At 44.5% G+C, this 18,937-nt stretch overlaps 1 protein-coding gene across 1 annotated transcript in view; it reads right to left on the bottom strand.

Moving 5' to 3' along the window:
* LOC126417133 (dipeptidyl aminopeptidase-like protein 6) overlaps positions 1-18,937 on the bottom strand; it is a gene marked incomplete at its 5' end in the record, with an annotated part of 447,744 nt that overhangs the window by 24,267 nt on the left and 404,540 nt on the right. The window contains 2 exons of the mRNA XM_050085030.1: positions 5,650-5,844; positions 14,887-15,211. Coding sequence (XP_049940987.1) covers positions 5,650-5,844; positions 14,887-15,211 — 520 coding nt within the window. The remainder of the gene's footprint in view (positions 1-5,649; positions 5,845-14,886; positions 15,212-18,937) is intronic.

The following is an 18,937-nucleotide window of genomic DNA, read 5'->3' on the forward strand; positions in this document are numbered from 1 at the left end:
GTCCCACTTTCAAAACGCTGTAGAGAGAGGACCTCAGCTCAGAATGGACGTCAAACTGAGGCAGGGACAAATGCCATGGAACAAAAAAAGTACGAACATTAACCAACAGATGGTGCTGTAAGCGTCTTAACGTAAATGGGGTCGGCTACAAATGACAGATAAATCGCAATTCGACAGCTATGGTTTACCTTGCACATGACACCATCCATACTGTTCAGTGCGCATGAGCCGGCCGTTGTGGCCGAACGGTTCTAGGCGCTTCACTCTGGAACCGCGCGACCGCTACGGTCGAAGGTAGAATCATGCCTCGGGCATGGATGTGTGTGCTGTCATTAGGTTAGTTAGGTTTAAGTAGTTCTAAGTTCTAGGGAACTGATGACCTCAGATGTTAAGTCCCTTAGTGCTCAGAGCTATTTGAACCATTTCTCAGTGTGCATGACTGCACAAGTTTGGCAGTCAACACTTGTGGTAATGTTATTTAGGTAACCACATCCACTACGGCAAGGTAGTACCACATCGAATGCGAAAAATCAGTTTTTAAATGTCCTGGGGCCAAAAACCGCATAAAAAGTAAAATGTCGGCTTTTAATTGTCTTAAGGTCTAAAACTGCATAACAAGCAAAATGGCACCGGTTTTCAGTAGTTGTAAGACCTCCGCTAGATATGTTCAATATGTTGTCCACCATTTTCGGCCACAAGTTGAAATCGAGAAACAGCATGTTCGTCAACGGATCGGATTGTCTCACGGACCACGTTAAGAATGTATTGCGCAGTGCATGCTCCAGTTCAGCTACGTTCGTAATTGTAGCACTGAACACGACAACTTTCAGATAACCCCACAGCGAGAAGTCACACATATGAAGATCAGGTGATCTGGAAGGCCAGGCTGTAGGGAAAAAACGGCTGATAGTTTCAACATTTACGAAATGCCTCGGCATGAGCCGTTTCACTGTCTGTGCGGAGGAGCGCCATCTTGCATAAATAAACTCCTGGAAATGGAAAAAAGAACACATTGACACCGGTGTGTCAGACCCACCATACTTGCTCCGGACACTGCGAGAGGGCTGTACAAGCAATGATCACACGCACGGCACAGCGGACACACCAGGAACCGCGGTGTTGGCCGTCGAATGGCGCTAGCTGCGCAGCATTTGTGCACCGCCGCCGTCAGTGTCAGCCAGTTTGCCGTGGCATACGGAGCTCCATCGCAGTCTTTAACACTGGTAGCATGCCGCGACAGCGTGGACGTGAACCGTATGTGCAGTTGACGGACTTTGAGCGAGGACGTATAGTGGGCATGCGGGAGGCCGGGTGGACGTACCGCCGAATTGCTCAACACGTGAGGCGTGAGGTCTCCACAGTACATCGATGTTGTCGCCAGTGGTCGGCGGAAGGTGCACGTGCCCGTCGACCTGGGACCGGACCGCAGCGGCGCACGGATGCACGCCAAGACCGTAGGATCCTACGCAGTGCCGTAGGGGACCGCACCGCCACTTCCCAGCAAATTAGGGACACTGTTGCTCCTGGGGTATCGGCGAGGACCATTCGCAACCGTCTCCATGAAGCTGGGCTACGGTCCCGCACACCGTTAGGCCGTCTTCCGCTCACGCCCCAACATCGTGCAGCCCGCCTCCAGTGGTGTCGCGACAGGCGTGAATGGAGGGACGAATGGAGACGTGTCGTCTTCAGCGATGAGAGTCGCTTCTGCCTTGGTGCCAATGATGGTCGTATGCGTGTTTGGCGCCGTGCAGGTGAGCGCCACAATCAGGACTGCATACGACCGAGGCACACAGGGCCAACACCCGGCATCATGGTGTGGGGAGCGATCTCCTACACTGGCCGTACACCACTGGTGATCGTCGAGGGGACACTGAATAGTGCACGGTACATCCAAACCGTCATCGAACCCATCGTTCTACCATTCCTAGACCGTCAAGGGAACTTGCTGTTCCAACAGGACAATGCACGTCCGCATGTATCCCGTGCCACCCATCGTGCTCTAGAAGGTGTAAGTCAACTACCCTGGCCAGCAAGATCTCCGGATCTGTCCCCCATTGAGCATGTTTGGGACTGGATGAAGCGTCGTCTCACGCGGTCTGCACGTCCAGCACGAACGCTGGTCCAACTGAGGCGCCAGGTGGAAATGGCATGGCAAGCCGTTCCACAGGACTACATCCAGCATCTCTACGACCGTCTCCATGGGAGAATAGCAGCCTGCATTGCTGCGAAAGGTGGATATATACTGTACTAGTGCCGACATTGTGCATGCTCTGTTGCCCGTGTCTATGTGCCTGTGGTTCTGTCAGTGTGATCATGTGATGTATCTGACCCCAGGAATGTGTCAATAAAGTTTCCCCTTCCTGGGACAATGAATTCACGGTGTTCTTATTTCAATTTCCAGGAGTGTATGATCTTATCCACGTATCCACGGTATTAACGGGTTGGAATGCCGTTGGCGCGCAAAATACTCTGATAGCTTGCACTAATGGCATTTCAGGTAAACAGGACCAGCAGGACTCGTCTCCTCGTTAAAATACGTCCCCACGATATACGATGCCTTCAGGACGCACAACACAATCACCTTTGTAGAATTTAGTGGTAACGATTTATGTATGTGCAGATTTTCCGTTGCCCATATTCCCGCAATTCTGGGTATTGTCATGTTCTTGGGAATGGAAATGTATTTGGTCTGCCCACAGAACGTTCCATGGCTTTTCATTGTTCACTTCCATGTGAGCAAGAAATTTAGAGCGAACGCTTGTCTCGCTGGCAGGTCAGCACGAAACAACTCCGCAACATGCGTGACTTCATACGGGCAGCAGTGCAGGATGTTTCGCGGGATTTTATGCACTGTGCTCGCAGGCATGTCCAATGTTCGGGCGATTCCCCGTGGACTGCGCAACACCGCTCGACCCATCCTGCAACGTTGTTGCCACATGTTCGATAGATTTTGGATCAACCGCTTTCCTACATCTGCCACACTGCACTTCGAAAGTACCTGTCTTTTCGGATTTTGTAATTATTTTCTCCAGACCAATAGCAGACATAGAACTTACGACTTTTTTCATAACCTTCATTGTATGGAACTTCTGCAGGGCTACTCGCGCACAGTCACTCTTCTTGTAAAAGAGCCTTACCAGCATAGTGCGATCCTTCATGGAAACCGTCACGTTGTGCTTCTTGGACGCAATGTGAGGAACGAATGTGCGCCACGCACCTGTTGGTGTGCGTATTCTGACGTTTACAGCGCCAGCTATTGGTTAAATTTTCGTTAGCTAATTAACCTCCTGGATTCAAGAATGCTTCCTTGTATATTTTTTCTTCTTTTGGTGTCACACCTCCTCTCTCATCCTTTGATTCCATGATGTATGTGGATGGATAAACGTAATTATGCACGGAATATACAGGGTGATTCAAAAAGAATACCACAACTTTAGGAATTTAAAACTCTGCAACGACAAAAGACAGAGCTAAGCACTATCTGTCGGCGAATTAAGGGAGCTATAAAGTTTCATTTAGTTGTACATTTGTTCGCTTGAGGCATTGTTGACTAGGCTGAAAACCAAACTACCCGAGGCAGCCCGTGACAGAGCACTTCATCACTGGCCTCCAAGAAGCCCTGATCTTACCCCCTGCGATTTTTTATTATGGGGGTATGTTAAGGATATGGTGTTTCGGCCACCTCTCCCAGCCACCACTGATGATTTGAAACGAGAAATAACAGCAGCTATCCAAACTTTTACGCCTGATATGCTACAGAGAGTGTGGAACGAGTTGGAGTATCGGGTTGATATTGCTCGTGTGTCTGGAGGGGGCCATATTGAACATCTCTGAACTTGTTTTTGAGTGAAAAAAAACCTTCTTAAATACTCTTTGTAATGATGTGTAACAGAAGGTTATATTATGTTTCTTTCATTAAATACACATTTTTAAAGTTGTGGTATTCTTTTTGAATCACCCTGTATAATAATCTGGGTTAGTCAAAGATGGTAGCAGTAGGGTAGTTTAGCATCCAAAATAACAACGTGAGCAGATTCGGCAGAGAGTTCGTGATTTCAAAGAGAGTGGGGATGAGCAGGGCAGAGTTTGTGAGGTTGGTTCTCACTGAGGTCCTACACCCACCACCAGTTGTTTTGAACGGTTGGCGGTTGGTCCTGGAACGCGGCATGTTAAGAAACTCTGGGGCCGCCGATTGAACGAGACGGACGCAGGGGTGCGGCACTTGTCATTGATGGTGAGAAAAGTTATTCATAATCTAGGTTTTTTGGGGTAACATTGATTATGAAGCATGTTCGGATGTGAATTAATACCGGGAAACGTTCAGTGATATTTTATTTGTAGAAATTTTTCAGGTTAATGTGTTTCAACTAGCGGACTTAGGTGCGAGGTGATTGAGGGCATGAACCAACGGTTCTTGTTTCTTAGGTCAATAGCGGATGGGTTCATTAATGTTTCATTTGTTGCATAGTTTCGTTCTGGATATAACCAATATAAATTTTTCATGATTCAACGGTTTATTTTACTCGTTTCTTTGTTGTCGAATTTGATCACGTGTTGCCAGCATTCATAACGGTAGTCACTGGATTTGCCATTCGTTAATCATAGTATGAATAATGTGGAGTCATGAAGCCTGGGCTGGTTTGCTCACGTTGCATTGCGGTTGCATAATACGCGGTTTCAACATGAACTTATCCGCATGGCACTGTATGTGTAGTAACACAAGTAATGTTTGAGAGAGTGAAAGGTAATATCCTTCCCTACTCCGCGCGTTAAATAGGTGTGACAATAACTAAATGGTTTTAAGAGCCCACCATTCAGTAACGTTCATTTTTACCCATTTTAATCATTAGTAGATGTAACTGGCGACGAAGTCTTGTCTATGTTTCCGGCATGACGAGATGCAAGAGATAGTGAGTGCTTCATGTACGTTCTGTCACTGAGAGTGATAGTTTTTTAAATATAATAGATTTCACGTATGTTTTATCACAAGGAGTCATAGTTTCCTTAAATGTTTTGTCACAGAGAGTAATAGTTTTCTTAAATGGTTTGTCACAGAGAGCAATAGTTTTCTTAAATATTATCTAAATAAATCAGAATGATAATTGAAGTTCTCTCTTAGCGTTATTTAGTATCCTTCATCCATACCACTGCGACAATGGCTATATTCTATGAATTTTCAATCCAGGCATATCAATGTATGCGTTATGCACTTCATGCGACTAACTGAATTCATAGTATCGAAAAAAGAAAGTCTTATCGACCCTAATGTGCACATATTGTTCCATGGCCATTCACCGATGTTGCGTTATCCGTTGCTTCATTTTTAAATTAGAATACTAAATTTTCTAGCGGGTTTGATTACTCATATCTCAATTTATCGGGCCTAATTGAAAGAATTAGACACACAGCGGTAGAAATGGGAACCATGGAGTACTGCGTCCGCTTATATCAAAGGGAGATACTTCTTACATGAAAATTAATCAGCTTAACAAACAAGGGGTAGACTTTCAAGGTGTCATTAAGCTGATGTATTCTATCCTGTGGCAAGCTGGCCAACAACTGTTGCATGTGGTCCCACATATCCTGGATACTGGTACTGGAACGGAGTTAATAAGTTTGTGTGTCACCAGTAAAGGTGTGCGGACTCACTCAGTGACTTCAATCTGGTCGTCGACCTCGACGGAACCGAGCCTCAGGTAGACCTCGTGCAGCAGTTGGTAGCCCTGCCCGCCTGAGCCGCGGCCGTCGATCTGCGCCACGATGAAGTCGCGGTTGCTGGCCAGGAACGTGCTCCAGTCCAGCTTCCAGCGCTCCGTCACCAGCTGCGTGCCCGGGCCGCCGTACCTGCAATGCCAAGCGCCGTTTCTGTATTTACACATGTTCAGTCAGCAGTAGCCTGTCTGAATGAAGTACTTTCAAGAGTAAGGTAATTAATACAAAACAGTGAAGATCACTGTACTACGCTTGTAGAAGTTAGTGAGTACAAGGATGGCGTCGGGACTGCAACTGGAAAGTGTGACAGCTCCATTAACGTTCTCTGCGTTGTTGTTGTTGTTGTTGTTGTTGTTGTTGTGATCTTGTCACAAGACTCCATGATACTCTGTCACGATCTCCGAATAGCTACCGGGATCCCGGGTTCGATTTCAGGCGGGGTCAGGGATTATCTATGCCTCGTGATGACTGGGTGTTGTGTGATGTCCTTAGGTTAGTTAGGTTTAAGTAGTTCTGAGTTCTAGGGGACTGATGACCATAGCTGTTAAGTCCCATAGTGCTCGGAGCCATTTTTGAATACGGTGAGCCCTTGACGTCTCAGAATGTATCCTATCAACCGATCCCTTCTTCTAGTCAGGTAGTTCTACAAATTCTATTCAATACGTTAGTTACATGCCCTACGCACCTAATCTTCAACATTCTTCCGTGGCACCACTTTCTAAATCCCCTATTCTCTTCTTGTCTAAACTGTTTATCGTCCATGTTTCACTTTCATACATGGCTACACTTGATAGAAATACCTCCAGAAAACAATTGGTAACAATTAATTTACATTCTATGTTAACAAATTCCTCTTCTTCGGAATGCTTTTCTTACCATTGCCAGGCTACATTTTATAACTTCTCTCGTGTTCCTCCATTTCTCCAGAACCCATCATCATTTACTTTGCTGCCCAAATAGCAAAAATTATCTACTGCTTTAAGTCTCTAGTTTCCTAATCTAATTTCCTCAGCACCACTTGTTTTTATTCGACTACTTTCCATTATTCTTGTTTTGCTTTTGTTGTTCATTTTATACCCTCTATTCAAGACGTGTCCATTCTGTTCAACTGCTCTTCCAAGTCCTGACAGAATTACAATGTCATTTGAAACTCAAATTTTTACTTCTTCTTCCTGAATTTTAATTCCTACCCCAAATTTTTCTTTGGTTTCCCTTACTGCTTGTTCAAGGTACAGATTGAATAACATCGGGGATAGGAAAATAGCGGAACAGGAAGGGATGATTAGAGCCCATTAGGATAGTGCTAGGGTCCGCAGCTCGTGGTCGTGCGGTAGCGTTCTCGCTTCCCGTGCCCGGGTTCCCGGGTTCGATTCCCGGCGGGGTCAGGGATTTTCTCTGCCTCGTGATGACTGGGTGTTGTGTGATGTCCTTAGGTTAGTTAGGTTTAAGTAGTTCTAAGTTCTAGGGGATTGATGGCCGTAGATGTTAAGTCCCATAGTGCTCAGAGCCATTTGAACCATTTGATAGTGCCAGGAAGGAACAGATGAAGTTAAGGGGGGAGGAGGGTGAAGACAGGTGGGAAGTGATAGCAAGGAACAAGGGCCACAGAAAGAGAACAGTATCAGACACTTTCATAATTGGCACAAACAATAGATTTGCCTTGCTACCTCAGTCAGCTAAGGAAGAGGCTCAAGTAGATGTAAATGTAGTCAGCACACAACAGACTTTCACTAGGAAACCAACTGTCGCAAAAAAAGTAGAAAGTAGGAGGAAAGTTCTGTTGTTAGGTAGTAGTCATGAAAGAGGCGTGGGCCACATCCTGCAGGAAGAAGGAGGTGACAAGTACCAAGTCACAAGTATTTTCAAGCCCAGTGCATGTCTTAGCTAAGTGATAGAGGATGTGGGATCGTTGTGCAAGGGTTATACAAAGCAGGATCATGTTGTGGTAGTGAGTGGAACGGGAAACAGTATTGATAGGGATCAGAGCTACAATATTGAGTGTGACCTGGTAATAATAGCATCTTCAACGAGCCATACAAATGTTGGCTTGGTTTATGCACACATGCAGTATGACCTAAGTGATAGAGGATGTAGGATCGTTGTGCAAGGGTTATACAAAGCAGGATCATGTTGTGGTAGTGAGTGGAACGGGAAAAAGTATTGATAGGGATCAGGGCTACAATATTGAGTGTGACCTGGTAAAAATAGCATCTGCAACGAGCCATACAAATGTTGGCTTGGTTTATGCACACATGCAGTATGACCGGCACCAATTGAACAGCTCTCTCAGGAGGGTCAACATGGAGCTAGATCAGCTGCTTCAAGTGGCACAGGTTTGGTTCCTGTTGATGGTATTGGTAGGTGGAACTTCACAGGACATGGCCTGCATCTCAGTAGGAAAGGGAAGGGTAAACTGGCTGGGATGATAGCAAAATCTTTAGTGGGGGACACTGAAACTCATGGGAGTCCTTTTTTAGGCTAAGACCAGTGTCCAATCATCCTACATTGATTGAAATGAAGCTTAATGAGAAATTCAGACAGACAGGTACTAGAAATGTGAAAATATCACAAGATTCCCATAACAGTACAGTGGAAAATAATGTTAGTATGTCACAAGATTCACATAAAAGCACAGCCAAAAATAATGTTAATATATTGTATCAGAATATCAGGGGATTAAAAAACAAAGTAGAAGAGTTTCTTGCTTGTTTAGATGATTTACAAACTGAGGGTGGAATAGATGTACTACGCCTGTCTGAACATCATATAGCCACAGGTATGGAATTGGCAAATGTAGGTGGATATAAGCTTTCAGCACACGTAAGTAGAGACACTGTGGAGAGAGGACGAGTTGCCATATATGTTAACATCAGCCACAGTGTGAAAAATTTTAAAACTAAAATATTTAGCGTAGGGCAACACATAGAAGCATGTGCATGTGAGCTTAAACTAAATAATGGTACTTTTATAGTTGTAGCCATTTGTAGGTCCCCATTGGCAAATTTTCAAATATTTTTGAAAATCTTGGATTCTTTGTTGTGCTTCCTGTCAGACAAAGGAAAGAAAATTATTGTTTTGGGGATTTCAAAGTAGATTTTTTGAAAGAGTCCGATAGAAAGCTTGACCTTGAAGTATTACCTGATTCTTTCAATTTGACATCAGTTATTGATTTTCCTGCTTGGGTGGTAGAGGAAAGCAGCATACTGATAGATAACGGTTCAATCAATACACGAGCGTTAGGTAAATTGTCGGTGAAATCAAATGAGAATCTCTGAAGGGAAGCAGATTTTCTTTTCGAGAAATACTATTGGGAAAGATTAGAGAACCGATATTTTCGACAGAATCCATACGTTATACTGTACATATCACGTACGGACCTCGAAGACAAAGTAACCTGCCTCCCACTTCCCCCCCGCCCACCTCCCGGCTATTCATCGTATAATAGTTTCTGGAGTATATATATAGATACAGATATAACGCTTTTCATTGTGCTTGACTTCAAATTGTGTCGTGTATTTAGTGCTTATCACACTTTCACGTGCTCCAGGGTGACATTGTATGATCCAAGACACTAACCTAGGTGGAAAGCAGTCTTGACTGATATGTTTTCGAATCCAACCCTAGAATGGAAGTTCATTGGTCCTAACCTCAAAAATTCGCGGATGTAAAACTAACGGAACATCTGCAGGAAAAGGGGGAAAACCTTGGGGGTATCGTGTTCGGAGGGTGCATTCTTCGCCACAAACTCCTCACCAGGTGCTGTAAACAGAGTAAACAGCGTACCTTCAGTTACCTACAGCTGTTCAGCAGCACGAGATGGAATTATAGCCGGCCGGAGTGGCCGTGCGGTTCTAGGCTCTACAGTCTCGAACCGAGCGACCGCCACGGTCGCAGGTTCGAATTCTGCCTCGGGCATGGATGTGTGGGATGTCCTTAGGCTAGTTAGGTTTAATTAGTTCTAAGTTCTAGGCGACTGATGACCTCAGAAGTTAAGTCGCATAGTGCTCAGAGCCATTTGAACCATTTTTTGCTCAGGGCCATTTGAACCATTTGGTATTATATCCACGGAGAGTAGCAGCACTGTGTGCTGTAAATGGCGATCGTTATGGTTAATTACTGATGGTAATAGGAATGTGAGTGAACAATGTAAATATCACAACGAGAAGTAATATAAAACATCTATACTCTCCCATGTATTGTCCGTCGCTACCACATAAAAATTTGTATGTTCTAGAGAGTAAACAATAAGGTGGCAAATCGGATATATGAGAACGCCTAAAGGCCCTAATCTGGCACGGCTAAACAAGCGAATAATCTAATGAACATTATAAGCGTGGCAGGTATTATGACCGTTGTTCTATCACAAACCTTAAAGGCTTAAACAGTGTACAAACTCTTAATTCTTTGTGTTATTCTTGTATTATTTTTGCTAATACACAGTTGACCAAGACTAGCGAAATTTCGTTTTGATTTCAAAGGCGTTAGACAAATATATGATAAAGATAATAATAATAACAGTAATGACAATGATAATAATATCAGTGTATTAGCAGAGTATTAGTGTGATATATCTGTGATGTGAGTATAATGTTGAGCTCTAATACTTTCAACGAGTTCCAAGTTATCTGAATTGGGATTGAAGAGGATGAGGCAGATGGGGGGGGGGGGGTGAGGGTTTCCAAATGGGACATAAGTGGTAGTATGTGTTGTCTACACTTGGTCAGTGTTTATCACTTACAGCACGGTGCTTGTACGCTATACGGGCGCGGCCGCCCTGACGTTGGCGACGGCGCCCGTGTACCGTACGGGCGAACCTTTATTTGGTTCCGTAAGCGCGTTTAGCGGGTCTCCGAAGCAGTTTCGTCAACTAATGTGGAGGTAGTTCATTCTTCTTCCGCAAGAGGCCAGCATTTATCGCTATCTCATCCTGGGAGCGGTTGTGAGCACTGCAAAGACGAAGTTATCTGCAGTACATTCACAGGTGTTTTACGATCGTGAAAATGGCGCGCAGCGAGTTGACGGAGGCCAAGATCTTAGATAATCTTTATGGAGATGCAGGATCTGAAATTGACGATTCTGACAAAGACGATTCGTACTCTCCAGACGAAAGTACAAGCGATGATTCAGGTATGTATGTGTCTCAATTGTTTATAAAGTGAAGAGTTCATTACCGCATTCTGTATTGTGTGTAGTGTTCATTACTTCACTTGAATTTAGTACCTCTTAGTACCAATCTTAGCATTATTTTGTTTTCTATTCAGAGACTGGTACAGACCATCAGTCACCATCTGTGGTACCTGGTCGTGTGTGGCCCACTGAGCACAAAGAGCAACATTGGTCGGAACTGGACGATCAGCCAGCACTGCCGGATTTCCAGGAAGAAGTCGGCGTAGCATCGCATTTTTCAGGTGCCACTGAGGAGCTTCAATATTTTAGTTATTTCTTTGATGACGACATTATTCGGCTCATCAAAAGTGAAACGAATCGGTACGCTGGTAACGTTATTACGGCAATGAAACGCAAAGGTAGCCTCTAGTTGGCGTAAGTGGTCTGCAGTAAAACTGCAAGAGATTTACTGGCTTTTCAGTATTATTTTGCATATGTGCGTCGTCAAATTGCCGAAAATCAGTGATTATTGGTCAACAGACCCGTTTTTGCAGGCAGGATTGCGAGTAAATTGTTGAGTCGCCATCGATTTTGCGCTATATTGTCGATGTTACACTTGAATGACAATGCTACGTTCATTAGCAGAGGCGAAGAAAAGCATGACCCACTTCACAAAGTGAGGCCTTTTTTCGATTTCTTTGTGAATAAAAGCAAAAGTAGTATTCATCCAGGCATGAATTTGGCAATAGATGAGGTAATGTGTCCCTTTCGTGGTAGAATAGGCTTCAGAGTATACATGAAAAACAAACCCAATAAATATGGGATAAAACTGTATGCTTTCTGCGATTCATCAACTGGTTATATGCTAAACTGTGATGTATATACAGGTTCTCCAGGAATGTTGACAATAGTATCCAGGGCCATGTAAAACGGTTGTGTTCACAGTACTTTGGCGAAGGTCATTGCATTTATATGGATAGGTACTACACCAGTCCATCTCTTTCGGACATATTGTGGGAAAATAAAACTCTTGGACTGGGAACTATAATAAAAAACAGGAAAGGTTTGCCATGAATATTCAAAACACTAAAACTAAAAAAAGGTCAGATAGTTTTTCAAAGGAAACGCCATCTCTTCGCAGTGAAGTGGAAGTCAAAACGAGATGTTTTTTGTCTTTCCACAAAGCATAAGTCTACTAGCACTAGTATTCAAGTGAGGGCCAAAGGTGGAATAGCAGAAATTGTAAAGCCAGACGTTATTATTGATTACAATAAGAATAAAGCTGGGGTTGACAGAGCACATCAGTTCTCCAGCTATTATCCGTTTGCCCGAAAAACTTTAAAGTGGTGGAAACAGCTGTTTTTCCATTTGTTTATCGTGTCAAATGTCAACAGTTTTATTTTATACAAAGAGAAGACTAGGAAGAATGTATCCCTAGTAGACTTTATTCACAAAGTGGGGAAGAAATTGGCTCAGAATGGCGGAAATATTTTTCAGCAACAAGCCGCTTCATCCTCACAAATTGAGAGGACATTTGCAAGGCACTTTCCAGAGAAGGTGCCACCCACTGCAAACAAGGTGAATACTACTAGGTATTGCAAAGTACGTTCAGACAGGGGGAAGAAATATACGGGTAAGCGCATCAGTAAGGAAAGTAGATGGTGGTGCAAGGACTGTGGCGCTTGGCCTTCACGTCCCACAGTGTTTCTAGGATTTTCATACAAAGGCTAACTACATCCGAACTATTAAAATACTCCAGTTTACAGGTACCTGCAGTTAGACATTCCAGCGATATATTTTTAAAAGTTAGATACAGTATAATGGCATTACTCAAGAGAGAGATCATGTAAAACTTTTTTGTCCACGATATTTCTGTGTTTTCTTTTTTAAATTATAACACCCATTTGTATTTTATATTGTAAAATAAACTCACATTCATGTAAAGCTCTTACGTTTTCCTTTTAAATAATGCAAGAACCATATTCCTATCATTTTTCTGTTCTTTGCAATCTAATTCCAAACATCCATTAAATATGCCAGTTCACAGCCAAGTGCCGGGTGTAAAGAGGGCAGTGTTGAAAGTGTTAAAACAGTGCTCACAGACCACCACAAATTTAAAAAAAGAAATTGTAAGATCAGAACCGCATCTCATCTCCTGTCTTATAACAAGTGGTTATAAGTAGAGTCTGCAAAGCTGCCGATCTGACCATTGAACAAACTGAACGGGTATCATCGGACGTCTGCCATGAAGAGATTCAATGAATAATATAGAACAATTTTCGCCGGCACGGTAGCTCAGCGTGTTCGGTCAGAGAATTAGCAGCCCTCTGTAATAAAAAAAAACTGAGTTAATCGATCAACAACGAACTTAAAAATGGATGTCTTACGACGTCCGCCCCGAGCAGATGCAACGAACAATAGCGAACAAAGTGAGATTTAAAAAAGAGAGTCAATCCTAAGGGCCCAGGTTCGATTTTCGTCTGGGTCGGAGATTTTATCCTCTCAGGGACTGGATGTTGTTTTATCCTAATCATCATCATTTCTTCTCCATCGACGCACAAGTCGCCGAATTGGCGTCAAATCGAAAGACTTGCACCCATCGAATGGTCTACCCTACGGAAGGCTCTAGTCACACGACATTTACATAATTAAAGTGCAGCTACTCGCAGAGGTCCAGTGTAGGTTGTAATTCCTTATGGCAGCGGAATTTGGTACATGTGCTAATGCGTTAATGTGGGACCGATTTAAGCTAGAAAAAATGAGAGTACCAATTTTGTCCACCAGATGGGCATCTGCTACTGTGAATGACAGAAAGACGTGTAGAAATGTTTCCATATTTAATGGATTAGGAACAGGACGTGGGGAGAAAAGGTCAAATAAATGAAAATCGCATAATGTCGATTTCATTATTAACCTTTATTGCTTGTAGAATGACAGCATGGGCTTCACACCGTCATACGAACAGTGTACAGAGTCATATTTGCACATGGTACCCGAAATTAGTATAAATTTTTGTCAGCGTAAATCCGTTCCGCCCTCGCCCATTTCCACATATACTAAGTTTCGCTGTCATAGGATAATTACAACCCGCACTGGACCTCCGTGAGGACCTCTAGTTAAATTTTAGCCATCCATCATAAGGCACTAATGACATGCGTTCGCATTCAAGGCCATGATATTTCTGTCCTACACATCTCCACGAAAGACTACCCAGGAGAGTTAAAGCTGTCATAAAGTCGAAGTGTGGACACATCCCGTATTGAAGTCCACTAATAGGTGTATGGATACTTTTGATCACGTAGTGTATTTGTCTGTCGGGAACTAACAGCAGCTTACGATCACTTTCTTGCTCAAGTGGATAACCCGCGTGAAACCTCCCTGGCAGATTGTGTGTGGTAGACCAGCTATGGATTCTTACGTAAGAATAATTCTTGGGTGCACTCCATATTCTTGTGACTCACAATTCGCAATTTTTCACAAACACAACTTTTATTTATGTAAGTTTACAAGGTCGATGACTGAACAACAAAAGAAAGGTATCAATAACGATGCCAGTAAAAGTCTCCTAATTGAGGCAAACAAAAGTTCACTTCTAATTTTCCACAAAGGTTCGTGGTAACACACACCCACTAGTAAAAGTCCAATTCAGAGACGGAAACGCAATCTTCAGCGGTCGAAGCCCTCGAGGTCGACATCTGGAGTGAACTGAACTTCAGGCCTGGATCTACCCCTAAATAGCTGTCTCCAGCCAATCAGGTTTTGGCTTAGTGATACTTCCTGCAAGCCGTGGCTCGAGCTCCCCCTGCAGGAAGTAGTGCTCGCAATGTCTGTTTCCATTATCTTGTATGTAAATAGCCGGTGTTTACCATGGTGCTTTTGGTACGCCTTGGACATAGACAACCCCGTCCTCTGCGGTGTAATATGGGTCGCCGGCCCTCAGGGGCTACGTTGGCTCCGGCATAACACATATCTCTGTGTCTGACGTGTTGGACATAAGGAACTGACCACACGTGCGAGAACTATTCTCCGGTAAGTGGCGAGCTAAATTGAAGTGTCTTGGATACTCACACTTGGACGACGAGCGGGTAGCTGGTGATCTCCTCCTCGCGCAGGCCGGGCGGCAGGTGGAGACGCACCTGGGCGAAGTAGCCGCCCGAGATCTGCACGGCGAAGGTCTTGACCTGCGGCAGCGCCATCTTGGCGGCGCGCTCGAGCAGCCGCGTGTTGTTCTGCATGTGCAGCAGCAGGCGCGGGCCGCGGGTGGCGTACAGCCGCACCGTGGGCACGCCGGGGCCCAGGCACTCGAGCGCGAAGAAGGCCACGCTCGGGCTGAAGGCGGCGTTGTGGAACAGGCACGGCCGCGACAGCAGCTCCATCACGTCCGGCCGCCCGGCTGTCCTGCGCACACCGCTGTCTTAGCGCTCCCGCCCGCTGCAGCGCGCTTCATAAACGCACCCGGCTATAGCCAACATGCGCAGAGTTTTCAAAAAGACAGACGCAATCAAATTAATTTCTACACTGCTGGCCACCGTAAATGCAACACCAAGAAAGACAAGGGGTAGCACAACAAAATTTATTTTGTAGATAACATGTTGACCAAGTATCAAATGATTACGTTTACAGACGTCTGTGACATGTGGCTCCTGCCAGAATCAGTAGCCAGAGTAGCCGCCATTGTTGGAGATCACCGCTGCCACACGTCTCGGCATTGAGTCAAAGAGACGTTGGATGTGTTCCTGGGGTACAGCAGCCCAAGCAGCTTCCACACGTTGCCAAAGATCATCTGGTGTGGCAGCTGGGGATGTAATCTGGGTCACTCGTTGAGCAACCATGGACCACATGTTTTCTATCGGCGAAAGATCAGGAGAGCGAGCCGGCCAGGGAAGCAATTCAATCTGGTTATTGACGAAGAACCTTTGGACAATGCGTGCCACGTGTGGTCGCGGATTATCCTGTTGAAATATGGCTGTGGCCGAGCCCTGAAGGTAAGGAAGGACAACTGGCTCCAGCACCTCGGATATGTAGCGCCGGCTATTTAAAGTACCGGCAATGCGTACTAGAGGCGTGCGAGAGTAATATCCAATACAGCCCCATACCATTATACCCGGTGCAAGACCAGTGTGGCGGTGCATAATTCAGCTGTCCAGCATCCTCTCTCCACGGTGTCTCCACACTCGAATCCGACCATCGTGGTGCTGCAGACAGAAGCGTGCCTCGTCAGTAAAGACAACGTCATTCCATTCTGCCGTCCACATCCGTCTGTCATCACACCATTGGCGACGGAGACGTCTGTGGTTCTGCGTCAATGGTAGACGAAGCAATGGACGTCTTGCGGACAGACCACTCTGCTGTAAACGGCGTCGAATGGTACGCACAGACACTGGATGATGCGTTACAGACGCAATGTGCTGTGCTATGGTTCGGGATGCACTGACCGATCCGTCACTGCCATGCGCACAATTTGCCTATCAGCACGTGCAGTGGTGCACCGAGGTGAATGCGATCGACCACGTCGGTCCGTCGTACCCTCCTGCATCCAACGGTCACATATCCGCATTACAGTTGTTTGGTTTCGTCCAACATGAGTAGCGATTTCTCTGTATGATAATCCACAATCTCGGTAAGCCACTATCCTTCCTCTGTCGAACTCGGATACTTGATCAAACGATGTTCGCTGTTGTCTACGAGGCATAACTGATCGTCTTGTGAAACAACCACAAGGTAAACACACGTGCCGAACGTACACTCGTCGAAATCGCCAAGCCTTAAATGGCGCTATGAGGTGGCGCCACAGGCGCGCGTGATGTGCGTCTGCGCTGAAATTCTAATCAGTTGCATATCTCATCGCTGCAAACCCATGGTGTAAATTTCACTTGATTCGGATGCTTCCTTCAGGGTGTTGCATTTACGGTGGCCAGCAGTGTATTAATTTCTGAGGGAATTACATTTTGCTGGAGACGTATGAGTTTCAACTTTACGTTTGATAAAGCCAGAAGCTGAAACAATGAATTAAAATTTGTGCCACAGCCAGTACTTCAACCTTGGTCTGCTGCTTACTCAGCTGATGTGCTAACCACTACACCACCGTGGTATTGCGGCTGCCCTAACTACATTGACTACCCTACTCCAACGCCTTCCCTACACAAACGTCAGTTCACATCTTCAAACCATTTTCTCTTCTTAAAACGTCATGTTCTCATTCCTCGAAAATACTAACGATTTAAGAAGGGGAAAATGAGCTGAAGGTGTGAAATGGAATTTGTTACTGCATCTGCATCTACATCATGCTTACTCTGCAATTCACACTTAAGTGCCTGGCAGAGGGTTCATCGAACCATTTTCATACTACTTCTCTACCATTCCACTTTCGAATGGCATGTGGGGAAAAAGGAATACCTAAATCTTTCCGTTCGAGCTCTCATTTATTTTATTACGATGATCATTTCTCCCTACGTAAGTGGGTGTCTACAAAATATTTTCGCATTCGGAAGAGAAAGTTGGTGATTGGAATTTCCTAAATAGATCTCGCCGCAAAGAACACCGCCTTTGCTTCAGTGACTGCCACCCCAACTCGCATATCATATCAGTGACACTCTCATCCCTATTGCGCGATAACACGAAACGAGCTGTCCTTCTTTGCACTTTTTCGATGTCCTCCGTAAATCCTACCTGGCAAGGATCCCACACTGCGCAGCAGTATTCCAGCAGACGACATACAAGTGTAATGTAGGCTCTCTCTTTGGTGGGTTTGTCGCATCTTCTAAGTGTTGTGCCAACAAAGCGCAGTCTTTGTTTCGCCTTCCCGACAATATTATCTATGTGGTCTTTCCAATTTAAGTGCGAATCTTATCGTTGACATCCTTTCTCCTAGAATTTTTATTCCGCTTTTGAACCTTCCTTTTATTGCTTTTTCGATGTATAGATTGAACAGTAGAGGCGAAAGATTACATCCATTTATTATACCCATTTTAACCCGAGCACTTCGTTCTAGGAGGACTCTTCCATTTCCCCTTGGTTCTTGTACATGTTGAATATTATTCTTCTCTCCCTGTTGCATACCCCCGTTTCCCTCAGAATTTCGAACATCTGTGGTGCCTTTATCTTTACTATAGCGAAACCTATCGTCCTTTAACAGACTCTCAATTTTCTTTTCTATTCTTCTGTGTACTATTCTTGTCAGCGACTTGGATGCACGAGCTGTTAGGCTGAATGTGCTATAATTCTCGCACTTGGCTCTTGGAATCTTGGGAATTGTGTGGTCGATATTTTCACGGAAGTCAGATGATACTTCGTAGACTAATACATTCTGCACACCATCGTGAATAGTCTTTTTCTTGCTACTTCCGATAATGATTTTGGAAATTCTGATGGAAAGTTATCTATCCCTTCTGCCTTATTTCTTGCTATGTAATATTACTCTTGCATTGTGTTTACTCAGTATCAGGAATTCTCAGTAAGGTGATATGATAAGAATGTTTGTGTTCTCTTAAGTTGCTTGGATAGCTGCGATTAGCAGACACAATTTTCGAACTAGAGCAAATTATTTTCTTTGCAACACTCATCCTGAAGAGTTCCGAAAAGATCTCAATTAAAAGACAGTACTATATTGAAAATAACTGGACTGTCACCTCATATAAACTGGGGCCAATATTGTGGGAATCACGTAGTGTATGTGGAAATAATCTCGTTAGTGCGTATAATGGCATATTTATATGTATTCCATCCTATTGTTGTTGTTGTTGTGGTCTTCAGTCCTGAGACTGGTTTGATGGAGCTCTCCATGCTACTCTATCCTGTGCAAGCTTCTTCATCTCCCAATACGTACTGCAGCCTACATCCTTCTGAATCTGTTTTGTGTATTCATCTCTTGGTCTCCCTCTACGATTTTTACCCTCCACGCTGCCCTCCAATACTAAATTGGTGACCCCTTGATGCCTCAGAACATGTCCTACCGACCGATCCCTTCTTCTAGTCACGTTGTGCCACAAACTCCTCTTCTCCCCAATCCTATTCAATACTACCTCATTAGTTACGTGATCTACCCATCTAATCTTCAGCATTCTTCTGTAGCACCACATTTCAAAGCCTTCTATTCTCTTCTTGTCCAAACTATTTATCG

The sequence above is a fragment of the Schistocerca serialis genome, chromosome 8, assembly GCF_023864345.2.
Source record: "Schistocerca serialis cubense isolate TAMUIC-IGC-003099 chromosome 8, iqSchSeri2.2, whole genome shotgun sequence".
Lineage (NCBI taxonomy): Eukaryota > Metazoa > Arthropoda > Insecta > Orthoptera > Acrididae > Schistocerca > Schistocerca serialis.